This window comes from Suncus etruscus, chromosome 2 (genome assembly GCF_024139225.1).
Source record: "Suncus etruscus isolate mSunEtr1 chromosome 2, mSunEtr1.pri.cur, whole genome shotgun sequence".
Lineage (NCBI taxonomy): Eukaryota > Metazoa > Chordata > Mammalia > Eulipotyphla > Soricidae > Suncus > Suncus etruscus.
The window spans coordinates 156,750,628-156,776,187 of NC_064849.1; the positions used below are offsets into that span (position 1 = coordinate 156,750,628).

At 36.2% G+C, this 25,560-nt stretch overlaps 1 protein-coding gene and 1 non-coding gene across 2 annotated transcripts; one reads left to right on the forward strand and one right to left on the reverse strand.

Annotated features, from left to right (window-relative positions):
• Positions 1–460: 460 nt before the first annotated feature.
• Positions 461–23,822, forward strand: FAM174A (family with sequence similarity 174 member A). The gene is made up of 3 exons (XM_049769096.1): positions 461–828; positions 13,953–14,087; positions 23,315–23,822. Exons 1-3 carry the CDS (start codon positions 461–463, stop codon positions 23,316–23,318), a joined length of 507 nt encoding a protein of 168 aa, XP_049625053.1. The 3' UTR covers positions 23,319–23,822.
• LOC126003066 (U6 spliceosomal RNA) lies at positions 12,023–12,129 on the reverse strand. The gene has a single exon (XR_007493610.1). It is a non-coding gene; the product is annotated as a U6 spliceosomal RNA (small nuclear RNA).
• Positions 23,823–25,560: the final 1,738 nt, after the last annotated feature.

The window sequence follows — 25,560 nt, forward strand, 5'->3', positions numbered from 1 at the left end:
GATCTCCCCTCCCCCGCCTTAAGAAAGAGTGTATGCGCCGCGGTCTTTCCCTCTGACGTCACTGCACGCGCCAATCCCTCAGGTTAGCAACCACGAGCGTCCGTAGTTACCGCGGCTGCTGAGACGCGCGAACTTCCGGTTCTCTCGGGGACCGCTGCCAGTTCTCCCCAACGCGCCTTCAGGAACAGCGCATGCGCAGTAGTCTCGCTCCTCTGACGTCACTAAACGCGCCGTCCCAACAGTTTAGCAACCGAAAGCGTCCCTAGTTACCTCGGCGGCTGAGATGCGCGAACTTCCGGTTCTCTCGGAGCCGCCGCCGCCACTGCCATCCCTAGCATCTGTCCCCGACCTCGGCTTTCCTCTCCCTGGCCTTTCCGCCGCGCCCATGCTCCCTCGCGGCGCCGGGGCTGCGAGCCCGAGCCCGGCGGCTCCCGCGTGCTGAGGGGGCGCCTCGGGGACGATGCCCGCCCCGCGCTGCCGCTCCGGCCGCCCTCCCGTCCTGCTGCTGCTGCCGCTGCTGCTGCTGCTGCTGCTGCCCGGCTGGCCGGGGCCGCGGGCGGCCGAGGCGTCGCCGGAGCCGGGGCCGGGGCCTGCGGAGAGCGCGCCCCGGACGCTGCCGCCGCTGCCGCCCGGCCCCACGGCGGCCCGGCCCCCGGGCAGCGTCGCGGCCGGCGCCAACGGCAGCAGCCCCGTCGAGGAGGGCGCCCTGGGAGGCGGCCTGGCCGTCAGCCCCAACCCCGCCGACAAGCCCATGACCCAGCGCGCCCTGACGGTGCTCATGGTGGTGAGCGGCGCCGTGCTCGTGTACTTCGTGGTCAGGACCGTCAGGTGAGGCCCCCGAGCCGGCCGCCTAGGACCCGATGGCATGCATGCATGGATGCAAGGTTGCATGGGTGGATAGCTGCTCCACTGGTGCACCTACCTGCCAGCCCACTCGGGGGCTTGCTCGGTCCAGGGCAGGGTGCTCTAGTCTAGGGCTCTGCAAACCACCCGCTCTTGTGCTCCCGAGGGTGGAGACAGCCCGCCCCTGCCTAGAATTCTCTCTCCAAACTTTGTCCTGGCCCTGCTAGGTCCTAGAAGGACACTCTTGCCCTGAAGTGGAAGGAACCTGACTTTTTTTTTTATATAAATATCTTTATTTAAAACACCTTGGTTACAAATATGATTGTAGTTGGGTTTCAGTCATGTAAAGAACACCCCTCCTTCACCACTGCAACCTGACTTTTTTTTTTTTAGCACTGTGCTCTTAGTACTTTTAGGCGTCTTCAGATGCAACCAGGTTCCCACCTTGGCAAGTTCTAAAGTTCTGAGGTGTTGCCACTTCATGGAAAGTTAATAAAATTGGATGGATTATTTATATATATGTCCTACTACAAAAAGTTAAAAGAAGGAACATTCTCCCTCCTTACCAGCAGTTTCTTAGTAGGGACTTTGATGTGCTTTTCGATGATAACACCCAAGGTTTTCTGTCTTCTGCACTTGGGGATCTCGAAAAGTGGGTAGGGTTCTGCCTATTATTCCTAAAGTCACCATCCATCACGAATGTGTTGATTTTGCATTATGCAAGCAGTTTCAGCGCAGAATGAGTATCACTTGTATGATGAAACAGAGCATTGAATCCTCTACAAGCAAAGCAAAAATATAAATATGATCCAGTGATTCAGTTTTAATATTTGAATACTGTTTAAACTTTCCAAAACTTGAATGATGTAATGAATGAGATTTCCACATACAAAACATATTCTAAAATGAATTCAACTATTAATATTTTTGTATATATATACACATTTATATGTGTGTATATACATATTTACACTATACATATATACACACCTGGGGCCACACCTGGCAATGCTTAGAAGTTACTTCTGGCTCTACACAGGGTTAACTCCTAATGGAATCAGGGGACCATACAGGATGCAAAGGCTAGAACACGGGTCAGTCATATTCAAGGCAAGTGTCTAACTGCTCTACTTTTGCTCCTCCTACAGATTTGCAAAATAAATATTTTTAACACATTCATTCAACCTAAGATTATACAGTTACTTGAGTTTCCTATTTGGAACGAATAAATGATATACATAATTTTAGATAAAAGGAAATTTCCTCAGAAACGACATGTGATTTGTCTATACTGCATGACTTGGGTTTGCTTGGTTTGGTGCATGTGCATCCCAGAGGTACTCAAGAGTGATTCCTGGCTAATGTGCCTAGGAGTGACTCAAGGATCATTTTAGTGCTTTGAACCTGGATGCAGCTTTGCTGCCACGTGCAAGGCACGTGTCTTCCCTCCTGTACTTCAGTAGCCTTCCTGGATCCACTTAATGATAATATGTGACTGGACAGTCCACTTGTTGACTTTTTCCCCAGTCATAAGTTATTTTGTTCACAAGGTATTTATGAGGCACCTTTTTCTTAAGTAGGCGAGGTAATTTTAAGCAACAAAATATAAGCAAAGATTTTAATGGTCACTGTATTTTCTACTAAATGCCTGATCATGTCATAAAGAAAGATCAAAGTACTTATTTTATAATAATCATTGCAATTCTGTAATTCGGTTAATGATTTTTACGGTTGTCAATACATTCTTTGTTACTGAAGTAAAGTAGCTGTGTGGCATCAGATTTAATACTAAAGTACTCCAACCGTGCAATGAGACTGATATGTGAAAATCTACATGTCTTTAGGGTAAGTCTGTGGGTGCCACTACTTTCAAAGAGAGAACTGAGAGAACTAAGTTACACTTTTGGAAGTGAACTAAAGGATTTGCCCGCAGAGCTCTCTGGGTAGTTCCCTCCTCAGAGGTGTGCAAAGATGCACTGCTCTGATATTTCTCAAAGGTTCCCACAATTTATCTCTCATACTGCCAAGCTACTTTAATAGATGCATCTCTTTGGGTTTGTTTTTCATGTTTCAAGGTGTTTAAATAAAATATTTAAAAAAAAGTGTTCTTATATATTACAGCTTACAAATACCATTCCAGGTTGTTTTTTCTCATGTAAATGCCTGCCTTTTCAGTTGTTAAAGTAATTACTATTATGCTGCTTTAATTGCCTATCAATTGTATAGCAACAGTTGCTTAAAATATAGGTTAACATTTATCAACTCAAAAAGAGTTTAGAGATTGATGAATTATACCTACATAATGAATAGTCATTTATCAGTCCATGACAATTAGTAACTTATATCTTATTTTATCACTTTAAGTTATTTGTGGAAAAGATAGCTATGTCTACCAAAAATATAACTTGCATTTATTAAAGTAAGAACGTAATAAGACATATTCATATTAGGTGAAAGTTTATTCAGTTCTTAAATATCAGTTTGACAACAAAACTTTAAGGTTACATTTTCTTTAGTGTGATATTTTTTATTAGTGTCTATAATATTACTTTAAGAACTTTACCAAATTTTTTCTCTTATATTTTTTATTTTTATTATCTAGAGTCTAAATAAAGAAAGGGTAGTTAAAAGTTGTTTTAACACAAAATGGACCTGTTAACACTGATAGACCAGGGGGCTAAGGGTAGAGGTATGGGATGCATGCTGAGAACTCTGGTGGAAGAAGGTCAACACTGGTGGTGGGAATGGCCCTAATTAACTGTCTACAATATGCCTGAAATACAACCATGAAACACTTGTAATTCACAATGGTCTTAATAAAATTAAAAAAAAAATCAACATCCTCTGGCTTTAGTGACTGGTTAAAGAATACAGAATGAGTCAGTAATCATATGTTTCCTATCTGGGCAGTTTTAGGGGTCTCTGAGGGTCTCAGAGATCTGAACTATTCAAAATAAGACATTTTTAGGATCAGAGAGATATTACAGTGGCTAGGGCACTTGTCTTGCATGTGACTGACTGAGGTTTAATTCCTGGTACCATATATGATCCCATGAACCTCTCCAGGAGTGACATTTAAGTGCAGAGCCAGATGTAAGTTTTGTGCATTGCCAGGTGTGACTCAAACACCAAACAAAAGACATTCTCTTGTAAGTTTTGATAAGGCAGCATTTAATATACTTTCAGATTTCACATCACAACTTAGATAAGAAACTGATAAGGCAGGATTTAATATACTTTCAGATTTCACATCACAACTTAGATAAGAAACTACCTGTTGTAGAGTTTTGCTATAGTGTCCAAAAAGAACAGCTATGAGTTGTGTTTGAAAATATATAAAAATGTTCATAGTTTTTCCAGAATTTTGCTGATTTTTTTTAGTCCTTTGAACAGTACATGCACATAATTGAATACAGAAACAAATAGGAAAAATGAAGCTGTCCAATATGGTCCCCCAAGCCTGCCAGGGATGATTTCTGAGCATAGAGCCAGGAGTAGCCCCTGATCCCTGCCAGGTGTGACCCAAAAACCAAAAAATTCCAATTACAAACAAACAAACAAACAAACAAAAAAGCTCACAAAATTCAGACTTGGACTTTGTTCAATGTTTTTCAAGTATTGAAATATTGTTACTACCAAACTGACAGCTTTTATATTTGATATAAAAATCAGAAGTAAATTCTTATGTAAAACATTTTATCACTGAATATTAATACTATGTATAGTTCCTATACATATCCAGAATGTCTTGAATACTATTTTTAATATTTTAATGAGTGTCAATTTTAATGATTTTGGATGATAATTTTGCTTCCATATTATTTATAATCTTATAGCAAAATGTTTGTTGCCTTTGCATTTCTGTCTTAATTTCCATAAATCTTGGAGAATACAGTCTTTTCAAGCATATTCTCTTAAATAAGAAATATTAAATGTCAACAACCAAATTTGAAATTGGCTAATAAAAGCTATACTCTTTGACCAGCTTGTAGTGTATTTGTTCTGTCCAAATCCTAACTTTGTTTGGCTACTTCGTATTCAATGTTTGATTGATGCTAATAGTTTCTGGGGCAATGTTCATAGCAGATTTGTTCTGTTTCTGAATTATGAGATGAAAAGCATTTGTTGTTGTGCCTATTTTGATGCAATCTCTTCCTTAGAATGTAGGATCACCATCAGCATCAGTAATTTGTACTAATGGAGAAGAATTGGTCTAAACTATTATTTCTTGTGCCAGAGCTATATAGCACAGTGGGTAGGGTACTTGCCTTGTATGTGGCCAACCCACGTGGATTCACCAGAATCCAGTATGGACCCCTGAGCCTGCCAGGAGTGATTCCTGAGCTCAGAGTCAGGAATAACCCCCGAATACAACCAACTGTGGCCCCAAACCAAAAAAAGAATTGTTTTTTTAACTGATAGGAGTTGACAGATTAGTTTTCTTTTAAAATACTTGAGCTATGGGCCAGAGAGATAGCATGGAGGTAGGACGTTTGCCTTTCATGCAGAAGGTCGGTGGTTCGAATCCCAGCATCCCATATAGTCCCCTGTGCCAGGGGCGATTTCTGAGCACAGAGACAGGAGTAACCCCTGAGTGCTGCCAGGTGTGACCCAAAAACCAAAAAAAAAAAAAAAATTTGAGCTATGATAGTGACCATTTATAGCTGCTTGCTTAGGCTTTACATATTTATTTGTATTTTAAATTCTGATTTATGCAAAAACCTTAAAAAGAGTAATACTCTTGTCCAAGTGATGAAATAAAGTCTTAGCTAGCTTAAATAAGTTCTCTAGTGGTATGTAGAGAACCCTGCAAAGTTGCATTGGAACTCAACTCTGCCAGGACTTTTCAATGTGAAATCAAGAGGTACAGTTTTTTTATTTTCTGGTAGATGAGAGAGATTGGATGAGGGACAAGAAGGAGAAATTTGTTTTAAGTGCATCTGGTAAGTGATTGCAGTTTTCTGAAAACATTATAGCCAGCATATGCGAGTCATAAAGTTTGGAACAGATGATATTTTGTTGGTTTCCATCTGCACATCTCCAGCAGCTGACTTGATGGGTTAGGCACTTGGCCTGCATGCAGATGACCTGGGTTCAATCTTCCGAATAATCCCGAATGCCAAGCCGTGTTACATAAAGCACAGAGTACTGTTGGGTGTGGTCCAAAAAGTGAAACACAACAAAGCAAACAAACAAAAAAGAAATTGTATAAATTGGTAATTTTTAGAATCAACTTGAAAATATTGAACTTCAGTTGAACTTGTGGCTGAGAATATCAAGCAGCCCCACTTCTTCCAACCCTGCTGTTTTCTTATAAGATGGCTACTTCAACTCAAGGTATTATATTTGTACATAGTTGGGCCTAGTAAGTGGCTTGCATATATGCTTAGTAAATCCTAACTATTCTAGTGACTTTTTAGAAGCACAGTTGTAATATTGTTGAGGAATTTATATTGAAGACATGCTATTTATTTATTGTGTCGTTTTTGGGCCACACCTAGTAGTATACAGAGCTTTCTGCTTATGATGTGCCCTACTTTCTGTGCTATATCTACAGCTCCTACAATGAACTATTCTTGAGGTGGCTTTGTTCTTTTAAATGAATCAACAGGAGGGCAGATCCAAACAGACTAAAAATGGGACTGGGAGCTAGAGGGGAAAGACATACTGTAAGAAATCTACAGGGCCAGTCCTATAACGAGTAAATTATGAAGTATGATTGGGATGTTGGGTTTTATTTCATTTTCAAATTTTGAGGTTTTGACTACAGCAAGTAGTACTCAGGACTTATTCCTTGTTATGTGCTCAAAGATCACTCCTTGCTGAGAGGCTCATACGCAGTGCCAGGAATGAACCTGGGTCAACTGCTTGAAAGACAAGTGCTGTAAACCTTATACTATCTTGCCCTTGCTGAGCTTTAAATAGGACTTTAAAGTTGGTTAGGCGTAAAGCAACACTATACTGTTAATCCACCCTCATATCCTAAGCTTTCGAGCCTAAGAAATCAATAGTGAATCCATGTGAATGCAGAGATGAGATGGCCCAGTAGCTGTGTGCTATGCAATAGTGCTATGTATAGCATTCTTCACATTTAAGCTTTTGACATTTACCTGGGATTTACTTTCTCCAGGGTATCCACTATAATACCACCAAATGGGAGACAAAGAACTGACTCTTTTTGCCAAGTTAAATAGAAGTTGAGAGAAAGGGATCTTTGAGAATGAAAATCGCAGTATTACAGAAATTAACTTTTATTTTATGAATATTTGATCTTTTCTATTTTAAATTGGGTATTAACAGTGAATTTATTTTTTTGGTGAAGAGCAGTGGCATAAAGCTCTGATGGGGGCAATCTTTTATTTAATGCTACACTTGGTCAGGGTTGTTGTAGTGATATGCTTGGTAACTGAGCAACAGAGAATTTAAGAATAATATGAAAAGACCTCAAAGGAATTTAAAAAAAATACTGTATTCTGAAAACTTTGACTTGGGATCAATCCTGGTTGAAAGCACTGTTGCTCTGTATCTAGAGGGAACAGTATTTCCTGAGCAGAGATGATAAAGGGTTGAAGTAACTCATTGTGTCATGCCTGCGTAATTAATCAGAGATGTCTTCAGTGTTGGATATATTTTCATATGAATACTAGAAATTTAAAGGAAAGGAAGGATCATGAGCTAGGTTTTTTGTTATTGTTTAATTTTTTTATTATGACACCATGATTTACTATATTGTTAATAATAAAGTCATTTCAGGCATTAAATATTCAAACACCAATCCCATCACCAATGTCTCTCCAATTTCCCAGTCACCAACCTAGCCTGCCTCCTTGTAGATCCAACTTAATTTACTTCATATTATTTGTTACAGCACAAAGACAAATTTAATTATCAAAATTTAGGTCAATAAGGATTAACTTGAAATTATTGTTATATCTCTCTGGAGTTACTAAATTCAGTGTCTACAGATTTACTGGGCTGTGGTTGGTGCTAATTGAGCCTTCTGTATTTAGGCTACTGAACTTGAGAGATTTCTACATAACTTTCCCATCCGATTTTCTGTGATATTACTGGGCTGCCACTACTATAAAATTTTGTAATTTTATAGCTTATAGGCAAGTGGCTGTGTGGTCCAGGATTTATAGATCTGAATAAAACAAATTTGGTGTCTTGGCAGTTTGATAAGATTAAGTCACAAAGCTGTGCCCTTACTGTAAAAGAATGCACGGTGTGGTGCTGGGTTGTTACGGTTCATGCAAAAAAGGGATTCTGAACCTGTTCCCATCTATTCTCAGAATTCTACAAAAGTGTCAGCCTGGATCAGTCTACATGGACAGAATTAGGGCCATATTTTACTTTGTAGTTATGACCTTGACCTTTTAAAGGACAGGTTTAAACTAATTAGTATGTGAATGAAGTAATATTTACAGATCTAAAAGATGAAAATAAGACTTCAAAATCTTGGGTATAAATGACTATTGCTGTCTTAATCTGAGTAGCATAAAGAAATTTATCTATATCCTGTATTAGCCTGCCAAAAAGAGTGTGCCTTAGTGTGAATGCATGTTAAATAGGCTTAATTATTATTGTGCTCTCATTTTGCCTTGAACCAAAAGACCATTATCTATGTATTATGATTTTAAAAATAGATTTGCTCACCTCAGTTTTACTGTTTGCCCTTCTAGAGTTGACTTTCCTTCAGGCTTCTTGTATTTATGCATATGAAGTTGTTTGTATCTGTGTTATGTAGAGAAAATGTAAACAGTATTGTGGGTATATGTATTTTAGTGAAATTGTTTAATAGAGATTTATTAAACTTTTCTATATGCCTATGCCTGTATCCTGTGGGTATAGTGGTAAGCCAGAACATAGTTATTTCCTGCACTCATGATATGAATGATCTAGTAAGGGAAAGAAGTGGTTGGGAGGTAATTAGGCAAGTGCATTTTAAATAATTTCTCTGGAAGAGATGTCCATTTGTGCTGTGAAAGCCAGTAATACTAGGTTCTCAGAGCTAGCTAAGTCCATCAGAAAGTCTCTCTGTGGACATGATGTTTAAACTATACTGATAAATGTGTAGGTATTGACACATCAGTGTTGCTGTGGCTGGAAACAGTAGAGAAATTACATGGCCCTTAGTATTAAATGAGAGAAGACTTATTGGCTGGGATGCGGGATATTTTAAATCACAGTTTTGAGTTAAAAGTAAGCTGAAGCCTGGTTGATGAGTTCTCTCAGCCAGTGTTGAGTTGTATGGGCCTAATTTGTAATAAGTCATTGTTTCATACTAAGCAGTAGAAAAAGTCATTTTCAAGTCCATTTTTAAGGGAGGTAAATAGGTGGTCTGAGTAGAGAGAGGTAGAAATTATAAAGCTTTTTTAAAAGTCACAATAGTTGGTGATAGCACTATTAGTGGTGAGCCCTGTTGTGCACCTCAGGGAGTCTCAGAACAGGCTATCAGTTGGATATTGGTAGGCACAACAACCATAGGGAGCCGATGGGCCAGGCAGCCTCTTTCTGTAGTTCTTCTCACTATGTTGTGTGTTTCCATCTGGGAAATGAATCTCAGGGCCAAGATTCATGGGCTTTTTCTCAGCCATGGCTGAATGTGACCAATTTGGGCTAGCTAATTGACATAGTAACCCCTGCTTAAATAGTGCACATTTTGTGGAGCACCGGTGGCAGTCTTCTTCATGATGTACTTTCACAGAAACTGCTGAGCTTTCTGCATGACCATCTTTTTTTTTGCCTCTGATTCCCAGCTGTTAGGACTCCATACTGTTGTAGGATTTTTTCCATCCTCTTCCCTTCGCTATTGTATTTCGAAAGCTTTCACGATATCCACCTGCTAGGATTGCTATAGAGAAGTATCACAGACTGGGTGGCTTCAAACAGACAAGACAAAAAAACATTGTCACCTCTTGACTTTCAAGGCTAAGACATCCAAAGATTCACAGTAGTGACTGATTGCTTTCTTCAAGCCATGTGGAAATGCTTTGGACTAAATGTCTGTTTCCTGCAAGTGCATTGGTGATTCTGAAGACAGGATTGGTGAGGTGATAAGGAGCACATGGTGGTGTCCTGTTCTCAGACTGTCATAGAAGAGAAGGAAATTTCAGGTCTCCTTCACACATGAAGAGACCCAGAGAAAGCACACCTAGCTGTCTGTATACCTAAATAATTATCCTCCTGATGAAATCTACCTTGCTCTCAGTCTAATAAAATTGCACATTTGATAAGTCATTAAGATAGTGGCATTTTTGTTTTTGTAATTTTAGGGGTGTTGGGGGTTCCCAGTAGTTGGGCCATGCCCAGTTGTATTTAGGGCATATTCCTGTCTCTGTGCTCAGAGATCACTTCTGGTGGAGCCATATGCAGGGTTTGGGATTAAATTGGATTCAGCTGCATGCAAAGCCGACCCCATATTCATTATTCTCTGATCTCTGCCCTGATGGCATTTTATCATGGTAGTTTGTGTAGGAGGCTCCTATTAAGGGCTTGTCTACAAGTACACTAGTTATTTGGCATTAAGGTCCACTATGGTAATATTATTCAAACCTTATTTACTATGTGAAGCCTGCATCTTCAAGTAAAGTCTCATCTGGACAACTAATGTTTAGAATTTCAACAATACTTTGGGTAGGGACACAGTACATCCTATGATGTACTCATCTTCGATGGCACCATTTTTGTTTGTTTCATTTGTTAAAAGAAAGTTCTTAAAAGAACTTTCATTGGCAATTAATAGATTTGTTTGGGTTTTAGGAATGGGTGATGAAAGATGAGAGAGATCAGAAAAATGTTTACTCTGTTAAATATACCCTTTGGGTTGTATTTATTAGTAAATTTCTAGATAACTAAAGTTATGGTTCAAAATTATTTTATTAGTAAAAAATTAATATAGTTAGCCAGAACAATGACACAGCAGATATGGCATTTGCCTTGCATGTAGTGTACCCGGGATCAATCCTGGCATCCTGTTTGATCCCTCAAGCCTGCTAGGAGTAACTTGAACACTGGCAGCTGTGGCCCCAAATCAAATTATAAACTAAAAAATTAATAATATTAGTGATCATTCTTGATCACAGTTCACTGTTTCGGGTCAAAAATAATCAAAACAAAAAATGGTCGTCAGTACTTGCACATTTGCTAAGAATACTTATTTGGTTTTGTCATGATAGCTAATATCACAAGAAAATCCCTGAATACAGAATTCTGTAGATAATGTCGGTCATACTTTGAGTATGGTAGGAGAAATTAGAAATACTCTTATATTAATCCATAATTAATATACTTTATTCAATTAAAAGAAAACAAATGTAGCAAATAGATACATATGGCACATTACATTGACCCTTCTCCCCCTCTTTCATAGAATAGTTTATGGAATAAGGTTTACTTCATTGTGTTTATTTTATGTCTCATAATACATACCACATAAAATTTTATAAAGCTTACTTGGTTTAGTTTTATTTTTCTCTTGTAACTTTTATATGTTATATAAACAAATCTAAACAACTTGAATATCATGGTACACTGAGGAATAGGTATCTACTTTATATGAATATTTGAGAAATGATTTGGATACCTAGAAGGAAATTATCATTCACTTGTAATTCGGTATATAAGATACAGCTCTTTCCTTTAACTCTCGTGGGCACCCATATTTCCTTACTGTTCTGTTAAATAAGAGCCAACAAAATATGTTGTTTTTGTTGTTAATTTCTTGATTTACTTATAGACTTTTTGGGTGGTGTGGGCCACAAGCTGCAATGCTCTCAGGGCTTACTAGTGGTTCTGTACACCTGAATAATTTCTGATGCAGTGCTCACAGTACCATATAGGGTACCGGTGAGCAAAACTGGTTAAACATGTTCAAGGCAAGCTCCCTGCTCATTGTACTATCTTTCTAGCCCAAACTTGTATTTAGATTGCAATATGCATTTACTATGTCTAGAAGAAAAGAATGTATAATTGTAACTTCATGAATGTAATTGTTGGCACACAGACAAATGTGTCACGAGTTAAATGCAGACATGTTTAGGAAGAGCACAGTAAAATATTGAATAAATTTTAAGCTCTTTATTCTTATTTGAAATATAATGCATATAAAATAAAAACCTTTATTACTTAGAATTTTAATATTCCTTATCTATATATTTTTTTCTTTTTTTTCTTTTTAAAAAATATGGAACGCTTCACAAGTTAATGTGTCATCCTTGCGCAAGGGCCATGCTAATCTTCTCTGTATTGTTCCAATTTTAGTATATGTGCTGCCAAAGCAAGCACTCCTTATCTATATTTTATGCTTACCTATGTTAGTATTTTTAAATGGGTGACTCAATCAGTTCATTAGTTTTTGTTTGTTTGGGGGCCACATATGTCTGTGCTTATGTCTTACTCTTAGATGAGTGCTCAAAAATCACTCCTTATGGGCTTAGGGACCATGTTTGAAACCAGGGTAGCTACTTGAAAAGCAAATGCCCTGTTCACTGTACATCCTTTCGGCCCCTCAATCAGTAGATTTAAATTTTGACAACATTTTTTGTCATTTTCTGAGAAGCACTGCATTTGAACATTTTTGTGATTTATTATATTTGATGTTTGTATGGCCTTAGTTTTGTTTTCATTTCTGGCGGTTCTGTGCTCAAAAGTAACCTCTGGAGGTGCTTGCAACCAATGCCATATGTATATCTGTACCAGCCCTAGAAGTCAGCATTTATATACACAGCTAAAGGACAATATAGTCTAGAATCAATAACATAAAAGACATGAATTTATATTTAAATAACATGTTAAAATCAGTGCTTTATACCCAGTAAAAGAGCTTTGTCTCACCCAACCCTCAGACAGATGCACTCTAGATTTTAGCCATTCACTACAAAAAAGAGGGAATTTTATGCAAAGTATAGTAAAGACCTTGTAGTGAAAAGTGTTGGCTGGTCTAGGTTCCATATGTCCTTTAGTTCTTAGATTCATATTTTAAGGAATTTTCAAAAATAATCTGTTGCTCACAATGGCTGGATTATGGTCCTATTGCTTATTTAATACATAAAATATGGTCTAGAAAAATTTGATTTATTCTTAAAAAATAACTTGATATGACATTATATCTTTGATAATGGAAAATGCCAAACTGTTTAGGATACCCTGTATTTGAAAAAATTGAGAAACAGGCTAACAAAAAGGATTGGAGAAATTATAATTGTATATTCTCTTTTATTTGGCTGTTGATTGGATCACAACCATCTGTGTTCAGGGCGTACTCCTTGCACTGCACTCAGGGATCACTCCAGATGGGACTTTGTGTTGAGAGACAGTAAGGTTCTAAATTATGATTTTCTTATATGCATACTAAGAATAAATAACACTCAGAAATATTTTGGTCCCTCTAGAACATTAATTAAGACTGCAGTAAACTCAAAGAGTTGATTGACTTTCTGGGCTGCAGCCTCAGTTGTTTCTTATTTACTAGGTGTGAGTGTGCATGAAGATTTGCATTTCTAATAAATTTGGACTTTAGTGAGTCAGTCCGCTGATGCAGAGAGAACCACTTAGAAACCACACTGATTTAGGATAATGGCATATTATATTGGAATTGCTTAAAGAATCTTGGCAAAGTACTGACACTATCTGTTAGAACTTCTTATTTAATTGTGTGGAGATGTGCCTTCAGTATGGAACTTTGGAAAACACCTTGGAGTGATTCTGCTGTGCAGCCAGTGTAGAATTTGTGAATGTACATAAATAGAGCTGCTGAGTGAAGAACAGTTCCTAATCATCCTTGCAGGTTGACAAGAAGGCATGAGAAGGTGGGTGCCAATACCCACAGATGGTGCCAATAGTGTCTGTTATATAAGATGCAGCTAAAAGGTTCACCTAGTAGTACCCTAAGTTGTCAGAGAAGACTGGCAGAAAAAATAATAATAACTCAGTATCAAATGGAATGTTATTAATTCAAACATGTTAGGATATTTTTGGCAACAGTCTAAGTGGCTTATTTCTGATTGTGTCTATTCTACATATATAACATAGCCAAATAATTTATCTATGAATTTATCTATGATGGCATATATTTGACAGTCAGATGATTTTTATTAATTTTTTGACAGAATGCGAAGAAGAAACCGAAAGACTAGGAGATACGGGGTTTTGGACACCAACATAGAAAACATGGAACTTACACCTTTGGAACAAGATGATGATGAGGAAGATAACACTCTGTTTGATGCCAATCATCCTCGAAGGTAAATTTTGATGGGTTAACTCCATGTGTGCATCAGAAGGCAAGTACTTTGGCAAGTAAATTGAATAAAATAATGTAAAATTAATTGTTAACAGGTTGGGTTTTGTCCTCCAGACTTGCTTTGGTTTCATTTAATGTCTATTTGGTGCGACCCAAGGAATTGGGTGCATTGGTGTCACTTGGTCAGTATAGGCAAAAGCAGTAGTCTCTCATCCCAGAAGGAAATCTTTATGGTTCAACTTATTTCAAGGTTTTGCTATGTGACGTGCTGCTTATTGGTAATATATATTAATCTAATGTGTAAAATAATAACAAACATGCTTTTCTTTTTGCCTTCTGAAGATATCTTTTTTTTTTTTTTTTTGGTTTTTCGGGTCACACCTGTTTGATGCTCAGGGGTTACTCCTGTCTAAGCGCTCAGAAATTGCCCCTGGCTTGGGGGGATCGAACTACGGTCCTGATCCTTGGCTAGCGCTTGCAAGGCAGACACCTTACCTCTAGCGCCACCTCGCCAGCCCCAGATATTTTCATTTTAATCTGGCTTATTCAATTTGAAATTCTTCCTTGCAAAAATTGTTGAACTATATTGGACTAATGGTCTGTGGTCTGATGGTGTTATGATGTCTATTCACAGATCTTTCTCATGAGTGTTCAAATCTTTCTAAGAGGTTTGGATAAGGGAGATTACACAGATAAAGACTTAGTTTCAGTGCTGATGAAATGAGGAAAGCAGGCAATAAAAGATCACACTCCATAGAACAGACATCGTGAAATAGAGGATGACTTATTTAGGTGGCAGAAGTTTATTTAGGTGAGGGCAGAATCAGGTACAAATGCAAGAATACAGAAATCTAGGATTTCAAAAAGAAAAGCTAAAAAGTACATGTTAGGTTTTAGTTGCCAGAGATTCATTGTTGGTGGCTTTCTTTGTTGTTCTTTTTAATTTTCTATCCCCTTCCTTTTTTCTAAACTCTGTTACTGTGACAACCAAGGCATCTGTGCATCTGGTTCTCACTCTTTATTTATTTTTTTGTTTTAAGTTTTGGTGCTTGCATATAAGGCAGCAGTGTCCATACTCAAGCTACAACCCTGGTTGAAATCGGTGCCACCCTTACTTGTCGTGTGTGCTGATGGGACTGGCCTCTATCTTGTGGCCTGAGGGCTGGGATTATGTCCTCATGGGAATTAATGGATGGTCACACACACATTCAGTAGAGGTCACTATTTTTGGTCATGGTCTTCCCAGGTTTCTAGTTGTTCTCACCATGGCTCATTTATGGTGCTCAGAAACACCTGGCTACAGTGACAGGAGCTCAACCTGTCTGTGCTCAACCTCCTTTTGTCTCTTTTAACATGATTGAAGGTCGATTTTTCAGGACACCAAAAGCAAAAAGCACCAAAAGTACTTTCTGATATCTTCTACTTTCTACTTCAAACAGTATTAAACATCATTTAAATAACACTGCACTGATTGGAGACAATTACTCTGATTATTTCCCCAAGTTGTGAATTTCCTTTTTTCTCTTAACAGTGAAGACTGTAAGTGAATTTCTAGTAATACATAGCAATTTCAAAGATGTGTAGTAAAGATACAGTTCCATTCTGTAGCTTAGATTAGAAATTATTTTCTATAATGAGTATATATAGCTCTAACTAATACATATAGTCATAGTTCAATAATTTAGTGAACAGGCCATTTTGATTTTGTGGAGTATTTTAGAGCTTAAGCATGCCTTTACCATCAGTTTCTTCAACATTTCAAATCTATCTTGTTTGAAAGATATTTGCCATATCTGTATTACACTTTAATAGCAAATAATAATCATGGTAAATGTACTTATTTTTTTCCAGTCAAGGGGAAACAATGGGAGGTATATACATGGAGCATGCATTATAAGGTTTTTAGGCTTGGAGAGAATTCACTTCCCAGGACAACTTTGTGCATTGTAGATGAAATATAAAAAATGGATCAGATGGGTGGAGTGATAGCACAGCGGTAGGGGTGTTTGCCTTGCACGCAGCTGACCCAGGGCGGACCTGGGTTCAATTCCTGGCGTCCAATGTGGTCCCCCAAGCCAGGAGTGATTTCTGAGTGCATAGCCAGGAGTAACCCTTAAGTGTCACCGGATGTGGCCCCAAAACAAACAAAAAGAATAAATGTTGAGTGAAATAAGTCAGAGGGAGAGAGATAGACACAGAATAGCCTCACTCAACTATGGGTTTTAAGAAAAATAAAAGACATTCCTGCAATAATTTTCAGAGACAAGAGAGGAGGGCTGGAAGGTCCAGCTCACTATATGAAACTCACCACAAAGAGTGATGAGTGCAGTTAGAGAAATAAATACATTGAGAACTATCATAACAAAGTGGATGAAAGAGGGAAGTAGAAGCCTGTCTAGAGTACAGGTGGGGTTGTGGTGGGGAGGAGGGAGATTCGGGACATTGGTGATGGGAATGTTGCACTGGTGAAGGGGGGGTGTTCTTTACATGACTGAAACCCAATTACAATCACGTTTTTTTATCAAGGTGTTTAAATATATTTATTGTTGAGTTATACAATAAAACTACAAAAGACATGATTGGGTTAGTCACTTATTAAATGTCTACAATAGTAGATTGTCCAAGATAATACTAAACATTTAAATATGAAAAACTATATACTGTGAAATCAAGAGAGTTTTTCCAGGTAGTTCCTCTCATTGTCTTTTTAAAGATGGAAAAATTGAATCTCTCAGAGTTTAGATAAATTATTCTTCTTTCTATAATTTCATTCCACATTTTAAATATTAATTTCTTATATTTCTTCAAAGAGAAAATTATATGCCATAAACATTATTATAGCTTCTATATTAGCTCTTTTTGTTGATTTTTTTTCATTTTTCTATCAAGTAATCCCAAGTAAGGAATATAAATACTTTGATTTGTTAATTTTGGGAACTGAAATAGAGTCACTTATCAACAGTATAATTGATGATCATGTTGAATCATCTCTTGTTGGTGCTGCCTTCATTGTTTTAAGTGCTTTCTAAAATTAGTTCCTCTTCAATTTCCAAATTTTGTCCATAAAATAACAGGAAGCAAGTCATTTCCAAAAACCTAAGTGAATTTCCATGCTTGGAATTTTATCACAGTATAAGAAACTGTGCTTTTTGTAGTCACTTCTCTCTTGTAAGGGTATTTTTAAATGCAGCTTTTACTATATCAGTTTTATTGATGGTTTTTGTTGGTATGTCGGATTTGGAAAAAATATTTTTATAGTTTCTTTTTCTTAGATTGAACCATTTGAAAATGCTATTATATGATTGCATTGAAATGTTCTAGATTGAATTTATTTTTACTTTATTTTACAAATGGGACTGACTAGGCGCAGTACTCTGGGCTCAGAGTGAACAAAACGGGCTCTTCTCTTGACTCCCTTGACTCTACATTTATTGCCTTTATTTATAGTCTGATAATAGGATGTGTCACAAATTTCTGCTATAGTCACACTCAAGTGGAAGCTTTCCAGAGAAAGTAGAGAATACCAGGCTTGTATTTCTTGAGAAAAATGTTCTCCAGAAAATCTTAACAGAATTAGTTTTGGTTTCCATTTTCTATATTCCAGGTCTTGTGATCAACATAAACTAATATCTCTAAAGAAAACTGATTACCTCAGAAGTAATCTGATTTAGATTGTTTAAATCATTTGTTTAAACTAGTGGTCCTCAAACTATGCCCGTGGGTCACATATTGTATTTGTTCCCGTTGCAGTGTGCATTTTGTTCATAGTTTTTGTTTTACTATAGTCCAGCCCTCGAGTGGTCTGAGGATTAGTGAACTGGCTCTTGTTTAACAAGTTTTGAGGACCACTGGTTTAAACCATTCATTCTAATTTAAATTAATTCTACCTAGTATTTGGGAGGGGGGTGTGAATGAACATTGAAGAATATCATCTCTACTCTGACTAGTTATAGCTGTTAATTCAAGCATTGATGATGATTCAGTTGGGGAAATGGCTAGATATGTGTGAATAATAATGAAAAACTTCAAAATAACTTATTTTTAATTTGCTATTGATACTCTAATGTTGTATTATATAGTTTATTTAGTTACTAAAACACTGTACAAATGAATTATAAAAATGAAAATGCAATTATCTGTTGTTTAACTTGCGTTTAAGATGTTTTGCCTTCTCAGATTGGAGCACTAATGAGGAAGCAGAGAGCATATTAACTAAAAATAACTTTTATTTTTCTTCAAGAAATAGTTGTCTTTTTCTCAAAGCAGTTAGTCATCAGTTTAAAAAAAGAGAGAGGTTTACAGCACAAAACAAAATGAGAAAAATATCAAACAATATTCTCTTTGATTTCTATTGAATAGTGAAACCATTATTACTATTATAGTTTTCATTATCATTATGATGTAATGATGTATAAAAGGACATTTGACAGCTTTGATAGCAGCTTTTAGGAGCTAGTACTTCTAGCATTTCAGTTATAATAATTATTTCTGCCAACTATAGAATTTAAAAAATTTTAAATTTCCTTTGTAACTACTTGTCTCTCACTTCATTAAGTTTAATATTGCATAGTATTGTATGTGTTCATTACATTTCTGTTCAGTGTTAGTTGGCCAAGAATATTAATATAAGTATATAATCAGAAAACCTCATTATTAAGAAAGAATTTGACAATTTGAAACTTGGTTTTATTCTTAAAACACTTTTATGTTGAAATCAGAGAATATACATGTTAGGTTTTACGTGTTTTACTTTTTCATGAACATTGAGCCTCAAGTGGTGCAGAACTCAGATATCTCAATTTTAGTAGTTATTTCCAGCTTGAACATTGTCAGTGAAAGATTTTAACAGCTAAAAATTTTGCACACTTTCTTCTCCTTCAGTCTTAAATGATTTGTTTTGTACAAATTTGCACCATTATTCATAAGATACTTAGTCTTAAGATATAAGAGAAGGTACCATAAGTTTAATTATTAAATAAATTTTCTTTTCCATAATGCTAATTAGCTTCTCAACACATTTGTGTTATTCATTCTTTCTTTGAAAAAAAAATTGGCTGGTTTTATTTTTTCCTTTTAGACATATTTCTTTTTTTTTTTTTTTTTTTTTTTTTTGGTTTTTTGGCCACACCTGGTGACACTCTTGTTACTCCTGACTGTGCGCTCATTAATCGCTCCTGACTTTGGTTATCATGTGGATGCTGAGGGATGGAGCTGCGGTCTATCCTAGACTCATGAGCTCAAGGCAGATAGATATGCCTTACCACTCCGGTCCCTAGACATATTTCTTGTTTTGTAATAATTTCTTTGAACAGAAAATAGTAGTGTTTTCCTTTTTCGATTTTATTTTGTTTGAGGTGTTTCCCAATTTAATAGAATTTTTTTTCTTGAGGAAAAATTTGGTATTGACACCATTGCTCAAGTGATCTCATTGGTTTTGCTCTAATATCCAGTGAAAACTATTCTCCTTTATTTCTCCTTACATTCATAGTAACATCTGCTTCAGTAATTATAGGATAACCATTTGAAGAAGCCTTAAAATAACAAAGCCATCCCTTCCAACATCAGTAATACATATAATTGAGTTAAAAGTAACAACAGTATAAAAGGCTCTACCCATCTTGTGCACCATTCCTGAAGTAGTGCTAATATGCCATCAACTAGCATTAGTGTTTCAGATTAAGAGATTTGAATTATGGGAAATGAGAATACAGGTCTGCTCTGGTTGATAGGGATTCCTGGCTATGTCTCCAAGCTGCTATGACTTGCCTGTTCACCTGTTACAATTTTTGGATCATCTCTTGGGTCATCTCTGTTTTTTTTTTCCCCTGTACCTTGATTACATGCTGTGTTTTCCAAACTGCGTTGGAAACCTCTAAAAGCTGAATTAGGGATGGAGACAGGAAATTTCACCAAGTAATTGATGCTTGAGTTTTAGTTATTTTTTTTCTTTTATTTATTTATTTCTTATTTATTTATTTATTTATTGTTTTTAGAAATTTAGAAGTTTACCAAAAATAAAAGAGAAAGAAATTCCCTTTTCGGATGAACTTTATACATAACTAAGTTATGTATTTATTGTTTAAGGACTCATAAGCAGAATCCTTGCTGCATTTCAGGAAGAGGTAAAAAAGCACAAGTCAAGGGCTGCTCTGTATGAGGATATGTATAAATTATAAACTCTTTTTGGAAGCCAAGATGTGTGGGAGAGCCACTGAATAGAAAATAATAGAGAAGAACATGAGGATATCATCATTTGTGTAAATGGTGGTTGATCAACTGTTTGAAATTTTTTGACATGTGAAAGATAAATTTATGTTGGGAAGAAACTGAAGTTCAGGAATTTTTTTTTTTTTTTGGTTTTTTTTTGGGCCACACCCAGTGACGCTCAGGGGTTACTCCTGGCTATGCGCTCAGAAGTCGCTCCTGGCTTGGGGGACCATATGGGACGCCGGGGGATCGAACCGCGGTCCGTCTCCTAGGCTAGCGCAGGTAAGGCAGGCACCTTACCTCGAGCACCACCGCCCGGCCCCAAAGTTCAGGAATTTATAACACTTTGCATTATTGGGAGTGAGGGGTGTCAAAGTAGAGATAAGGGCTTATTTAAGAGGGAGAAGAAATGAAAACAATGACAAGAAGCTGATAATTGTCAGCTAACCCAATAGACAAAGAAACATCAGAAAAGAGCTCTGGGTGGGTTACAAAGGTACTTGGTGAAATTTTAATTTAATCAACAATTCATTGAAAAGACCTAGTGTAGGGCTAGAAGATGATGCTTGAGTTTAAAAGACTTAAAATATTAAATTAAAAATATTCCAAGCCCTGATAATAGATAGATAAATAACTTCACCTTCAGTTTTATTAGATCTGTAGTTTAGTCACATCAGGTAAAAATTGGGTGATGTCACAGCACACATTAGTTAAAAGATAATAGATAGATAAATAACTTCACCTTCAGTTTTTTTAGATCTGTAGTTTAGTCACATCAGGTAGAAATTGGGTGATGTCACAGCACACATTAGTTAAAAGATGTTTTCACATCTGGTATGAAGTTGTGGGAGTCATAACATGATATGTGATAGTCTCAGTGGGAGAACTGGTTACAGAGATGGGAAATAAAAATGATGGAAGAAAATGTTACTCAGGTAACATAATAAATCATAGTAGAGTTATACATGTTTAAGTATATATTCAAGGGTTTTTTAGTGGGGTCTTTTTTGGCCACACCCAGTGATGCTCAGGGGTTATTACTACTGGCTCTGCACTCAGAAATTACTCCTGACAGGGGCTGGAGTGATAGTACAGCAGTAAGGTGTTTGTCCTGCACATGGCTGACCTGGTATGGACCTGGATTTGATCCCCGGCATCCCATATTAGTCCCCCGAGCCTGCCAGGAGTGATTTATGAGCACAGAGCTAGGAATATACCCTGAGCACTGCTGGGTGTAGCCCAAAAACCAAAAGAAAAGAATAGAGAAAAGAAAAAAGAAAAGAAAAAAATTACTTTTTATAGGCTCTAATATGGGATGATGGGGATAGAACCCAGGTTGGTTGTGTGCAAGACAAAAGCTCTACCCTTTGTGCTATCACTCTGTTCCCTATTTCAGTTGTTTTTTGTTTTTTTGTTTTTCTTTTTAACTCAAAATGTGCTTCTGAAATTTTATACTGGCTACTTTATGCTTCAGGCACTTCATAATCATATAATATCTTAAAATATTGCCATTACTAGATGTTTCCTAGGTTCTCATTAGGTGACACAGAATCCATTGCTGTTCACTGGTAGAGAAGGTGTCTCTTTTTGTGGCGTTACTGTGCTAAATGTAGTTGCAGTTTTGATTTTGCTGATTAATTTTAAATAAGTTTTAAATTATGTTTATGTATTATATATTATATACAGTATAACTATTGTGTACTAGATTCTAATATAAGAAAGCTTAATTATTATATCTAAGCATGTAATGATGGTCAAGAGTGTCTTTTTGTGATTCTTTTTCTTTTGTTTCATTTTTATGGTCACATCCAGCTGTGCTCAGGGATTAGTCCTTACTGCGCTCAAAAATCACTCCTGGCAGGCTTATGGGAACAAATAGGATACTGGGGATCAAACCCAGATTGGCCACATTTAAGGCAGATGCCCTAATGTCTCTACTATTGTTCTATCCCTAGTGCAAAGAGAACAAGGTTCATGTGAGAATATGTCCCAAGTATCACATTGGTGTTCGTTAAACTTTAAATTTGTTTTAAAAGCTTGAATTTACCCTCTAGTCAAAATATATTTGAATATTATTAGCTGATAATCATCCATAAATCGAAAACAAACCTAGACTATTTGCTTATTGATTTGGGTAAAGCAGCTAGTATCCATCTCCAATTTAAATCTCAATGATAATAGTCATTATGAACTATTCATTGACATCTATTCTCCTTAGCTACTATTTTGTGTTGTATACTTGTATTTAAAAAAATAAATAAAATAAAAGTATCCTAAAAGCTGAAGAGGTTGTACAATGGTTAGCAGGCCATTTGGTCTCTAACGCTAAGTTAGGATTAAGTCCTGAGCTCCTCTGGATGTGGCCCAAAACAAAATAAAAAATAAAAATAGAAATCCCAGATAAGAGGGTTCTAATTAACAGAATTTTCTGTGAAGCTATTAATTGAGAAGCTGTGAATTGAGTAGCAGAGAAGCCTGGCATATAATTAAGGCAAAAGTATATCAAAATGTGTGTAACTAAAATATAGCATAGTATCACAAAAAGTCAATAATTTTTTAAAGTCCCCCATTTTATCTAGTTATATAAAACCAAGTCCTATATATAGGTAAATTTTGTTACTGTACTATAAATATTGCAAGCATATCTTTTCCAACGATAACCCACTCAAGCATGCAGCTTCAATTAATGCTATAACTGAAAATTTCAAAATAAAAGCAGTTGCAAATTATATTTTTGAGAAATTGTTTAATTCAGAGTGTCATGGATATTACTTGAGGGTGTTACTATAATTTCAATATGAAGTACTTATCTATACTAGTTGTAAATAAAATCCTTTTACAAAAATTAAAATTGTAATGCAAAATATAGGAGCTGTTTTAATAATTAAATATTGCCAAAGTAATCTTTTATTGGTGCTATTCATTCAATTTTATTTATTATTTTTAATATACACCAACTCTGGAAAATATTTATATGTGTCATATGTTACAGGATACTCATATCTTTCTTTTTTATTGTAGATAAGAATGTGCCTTTTGATGAGAGGATTTCGTCTTTCTACAATGAAGAGAATTTCTATGTTTAAGGAATAAGAAGCCACTTTATCAAGGGGGGGTATTTAAGTTACATATATTATGATAATCTTTAATTTCTTGTTGCAAAAAAAGTATCTTTTTGTTATGTTTGTATGTAAAAAAGTTCTTAATGGGCTTGGGAGTAAACTGTACTATAATAGATAAATGTTTGAGAATTACTTTAACCGTCATTTTTGATCAGTTTTCATTTCCTATCATTGTAAATTGCGTTATGTACTAATCAGTTAGTAATAATTCTTTTGCTAGTATTGTATTTTAAAGAACAAAAATATAGCAACAACAAACTTGTATAAAATAATTAAAATTTTCTTTACCAAAAGTTTTTTCATGCTTATGGGAAAAAGAAGCCAAATTTATTACCTTGCATTTGAGTTTTTTAATATAAGTAAATGTGAGTTATTGTGTGCAGAACAATAAATACGATTTAAAATCTCTTAAAGTGGTACTGAAAATGTTTACAAAATAAGCCAAGTTTGTGCATGACATAATAATGTGATTTTATGATTTCTAGAAGCTTATGTGAAAAAGTTAGTGTGCTTTATCAATTTGTTAAATTGAGATTTCAGCTTGAATTAGATATTTTAGTATCCCATGAATATTAGAGTCATCTTCTTTGTTAATTATTATGACAGAAATAGTGGAAAATTCCTTATGGTTTAAAGCTAGTTCTGCTATAGTAAAGTAAGTTGTAAAGTAAGGAGTAAAGGTAAAGTACAAATATAGACTGTACAATCACCCAGACCAGATTCAGAGCCTCACTTCATTAACTTTCTCCAGAATAATTTTATCCCACTAGTTTTATTTTCTCACATTCTGAGACCTAGAAATTTTAAAGGAAAAGCATGATTCACAAACTCAGTGCTTACCCAAGCCTGGGAAAAAATTGACATGTTTTTATGTTAATCAAGATGGGTGGCTTTATAAAGTAGTAAAGATGCATTCTTATCTCCAAAAGATGGTCTCCAAAGCATGGATTACAACAAGGATTTATCTTTCCTGTGCTGCCCGTGACTTACACATACTGTGGTTCCGCTGTCTTTTGTCCTTTCTTTAGGATTAACGCTGATAGAGATAGAGAATTCTCTGCTGAGAATTTTGTCTCAGAGCTACATGGTAATTTAAAGGGCTCTGTGTCAAAGTAATACATTTCATTTCATTGGCCCAAACAAACCCAAAGACCACATCATAGTTCAAATTGGCAAGGATGGGTCTCCTCAAGTAATAAGGTAAGTTTTTGGCCACACAAAATGTCTATCTAGTTTTAGATTTACACTGACTTGTAGGCTTGTCTCAATGAGTCATATTTCTTTTTGAACTGTGGAAACAGAAATGAAAGTGAAGATACATTTCCTTTTTAAAATGGACTCATTTTATTTATAGTATTTTGGGGCAGTAATTGATTAAATAAAATCTTTTTGTTTTAATTTTCCTGAGAACCAAGACTCCCTATTACTTTTATGAAGTTTCCTTATTTTAAAACATTACATTTGGGTATTGATTCTTGCCACATACCTTTATTTTGTTCTATCTGAAAATTATTTACTTAGAAAATAGTTGTTATTGTTGTTATTTTGTTTTTGTTTTTTTTTTGTTTTGGGGCCACACCCGGTGATGCTCAGGGGTTACTCCTGGCTATGTGCTCAGAAATTACTCCTGGCTTGGGGGACATATGGGATGCCTGGGATCAAACCGAGATCTGTCTTGGATCAGCCGCTTGCAAGGCAAAACTCCTTACCGCTGTGCTATCGCTCCAGCCCCCATTGTTGTAATTTCTAAATTGGCTTTTTAACTAAAACTAAATGCATGAAGGGCAGTGCACACCAGTGAAGGGATTGATGTTGGAACAAAGTACACATGAGACTCAATTAGAAATATCTTTAACTTTGTAATTCATGGTGATTTGATTTTTTTTTAATGCTTTAAATGGAGTTAAGAACCCAAGCTGACTTTTGCATTAAAACTAAATGTGGAGTTAGGAATCTATTATGCCAGAGAATAGGAAAGTAATAATGAAGATAGCTTAAAGTAATAATTTTTATAAATGATCTCTAGGTTCTTTAAAAGTTACAAAATCTTTTCAGATTTTGGTATCGACTTTATTGAAATAAATTGTCTTAGTCCATGTTTTCAATGGAACTACTTTAAAAAGAATGACTTTCAACATACTATTG

Excerpts from the sequence above, each read along its gene's own strand:
- FAM174A (XM_049769096.1), top strand. The coding sequence starts at position 461 with ATGCCCGCCCCGCGCTGCCGCTCCGGCCGCCCTCCCGTCCTGCTGCTG. Across the intron at positions 829-13,952 it reads TTCGTGGTCAGGACCGTCAG|AATGCGAAGAAGAAACCGAA; the intron begins GTGAGGCCCCCG and ends ATTTTTTGACAG.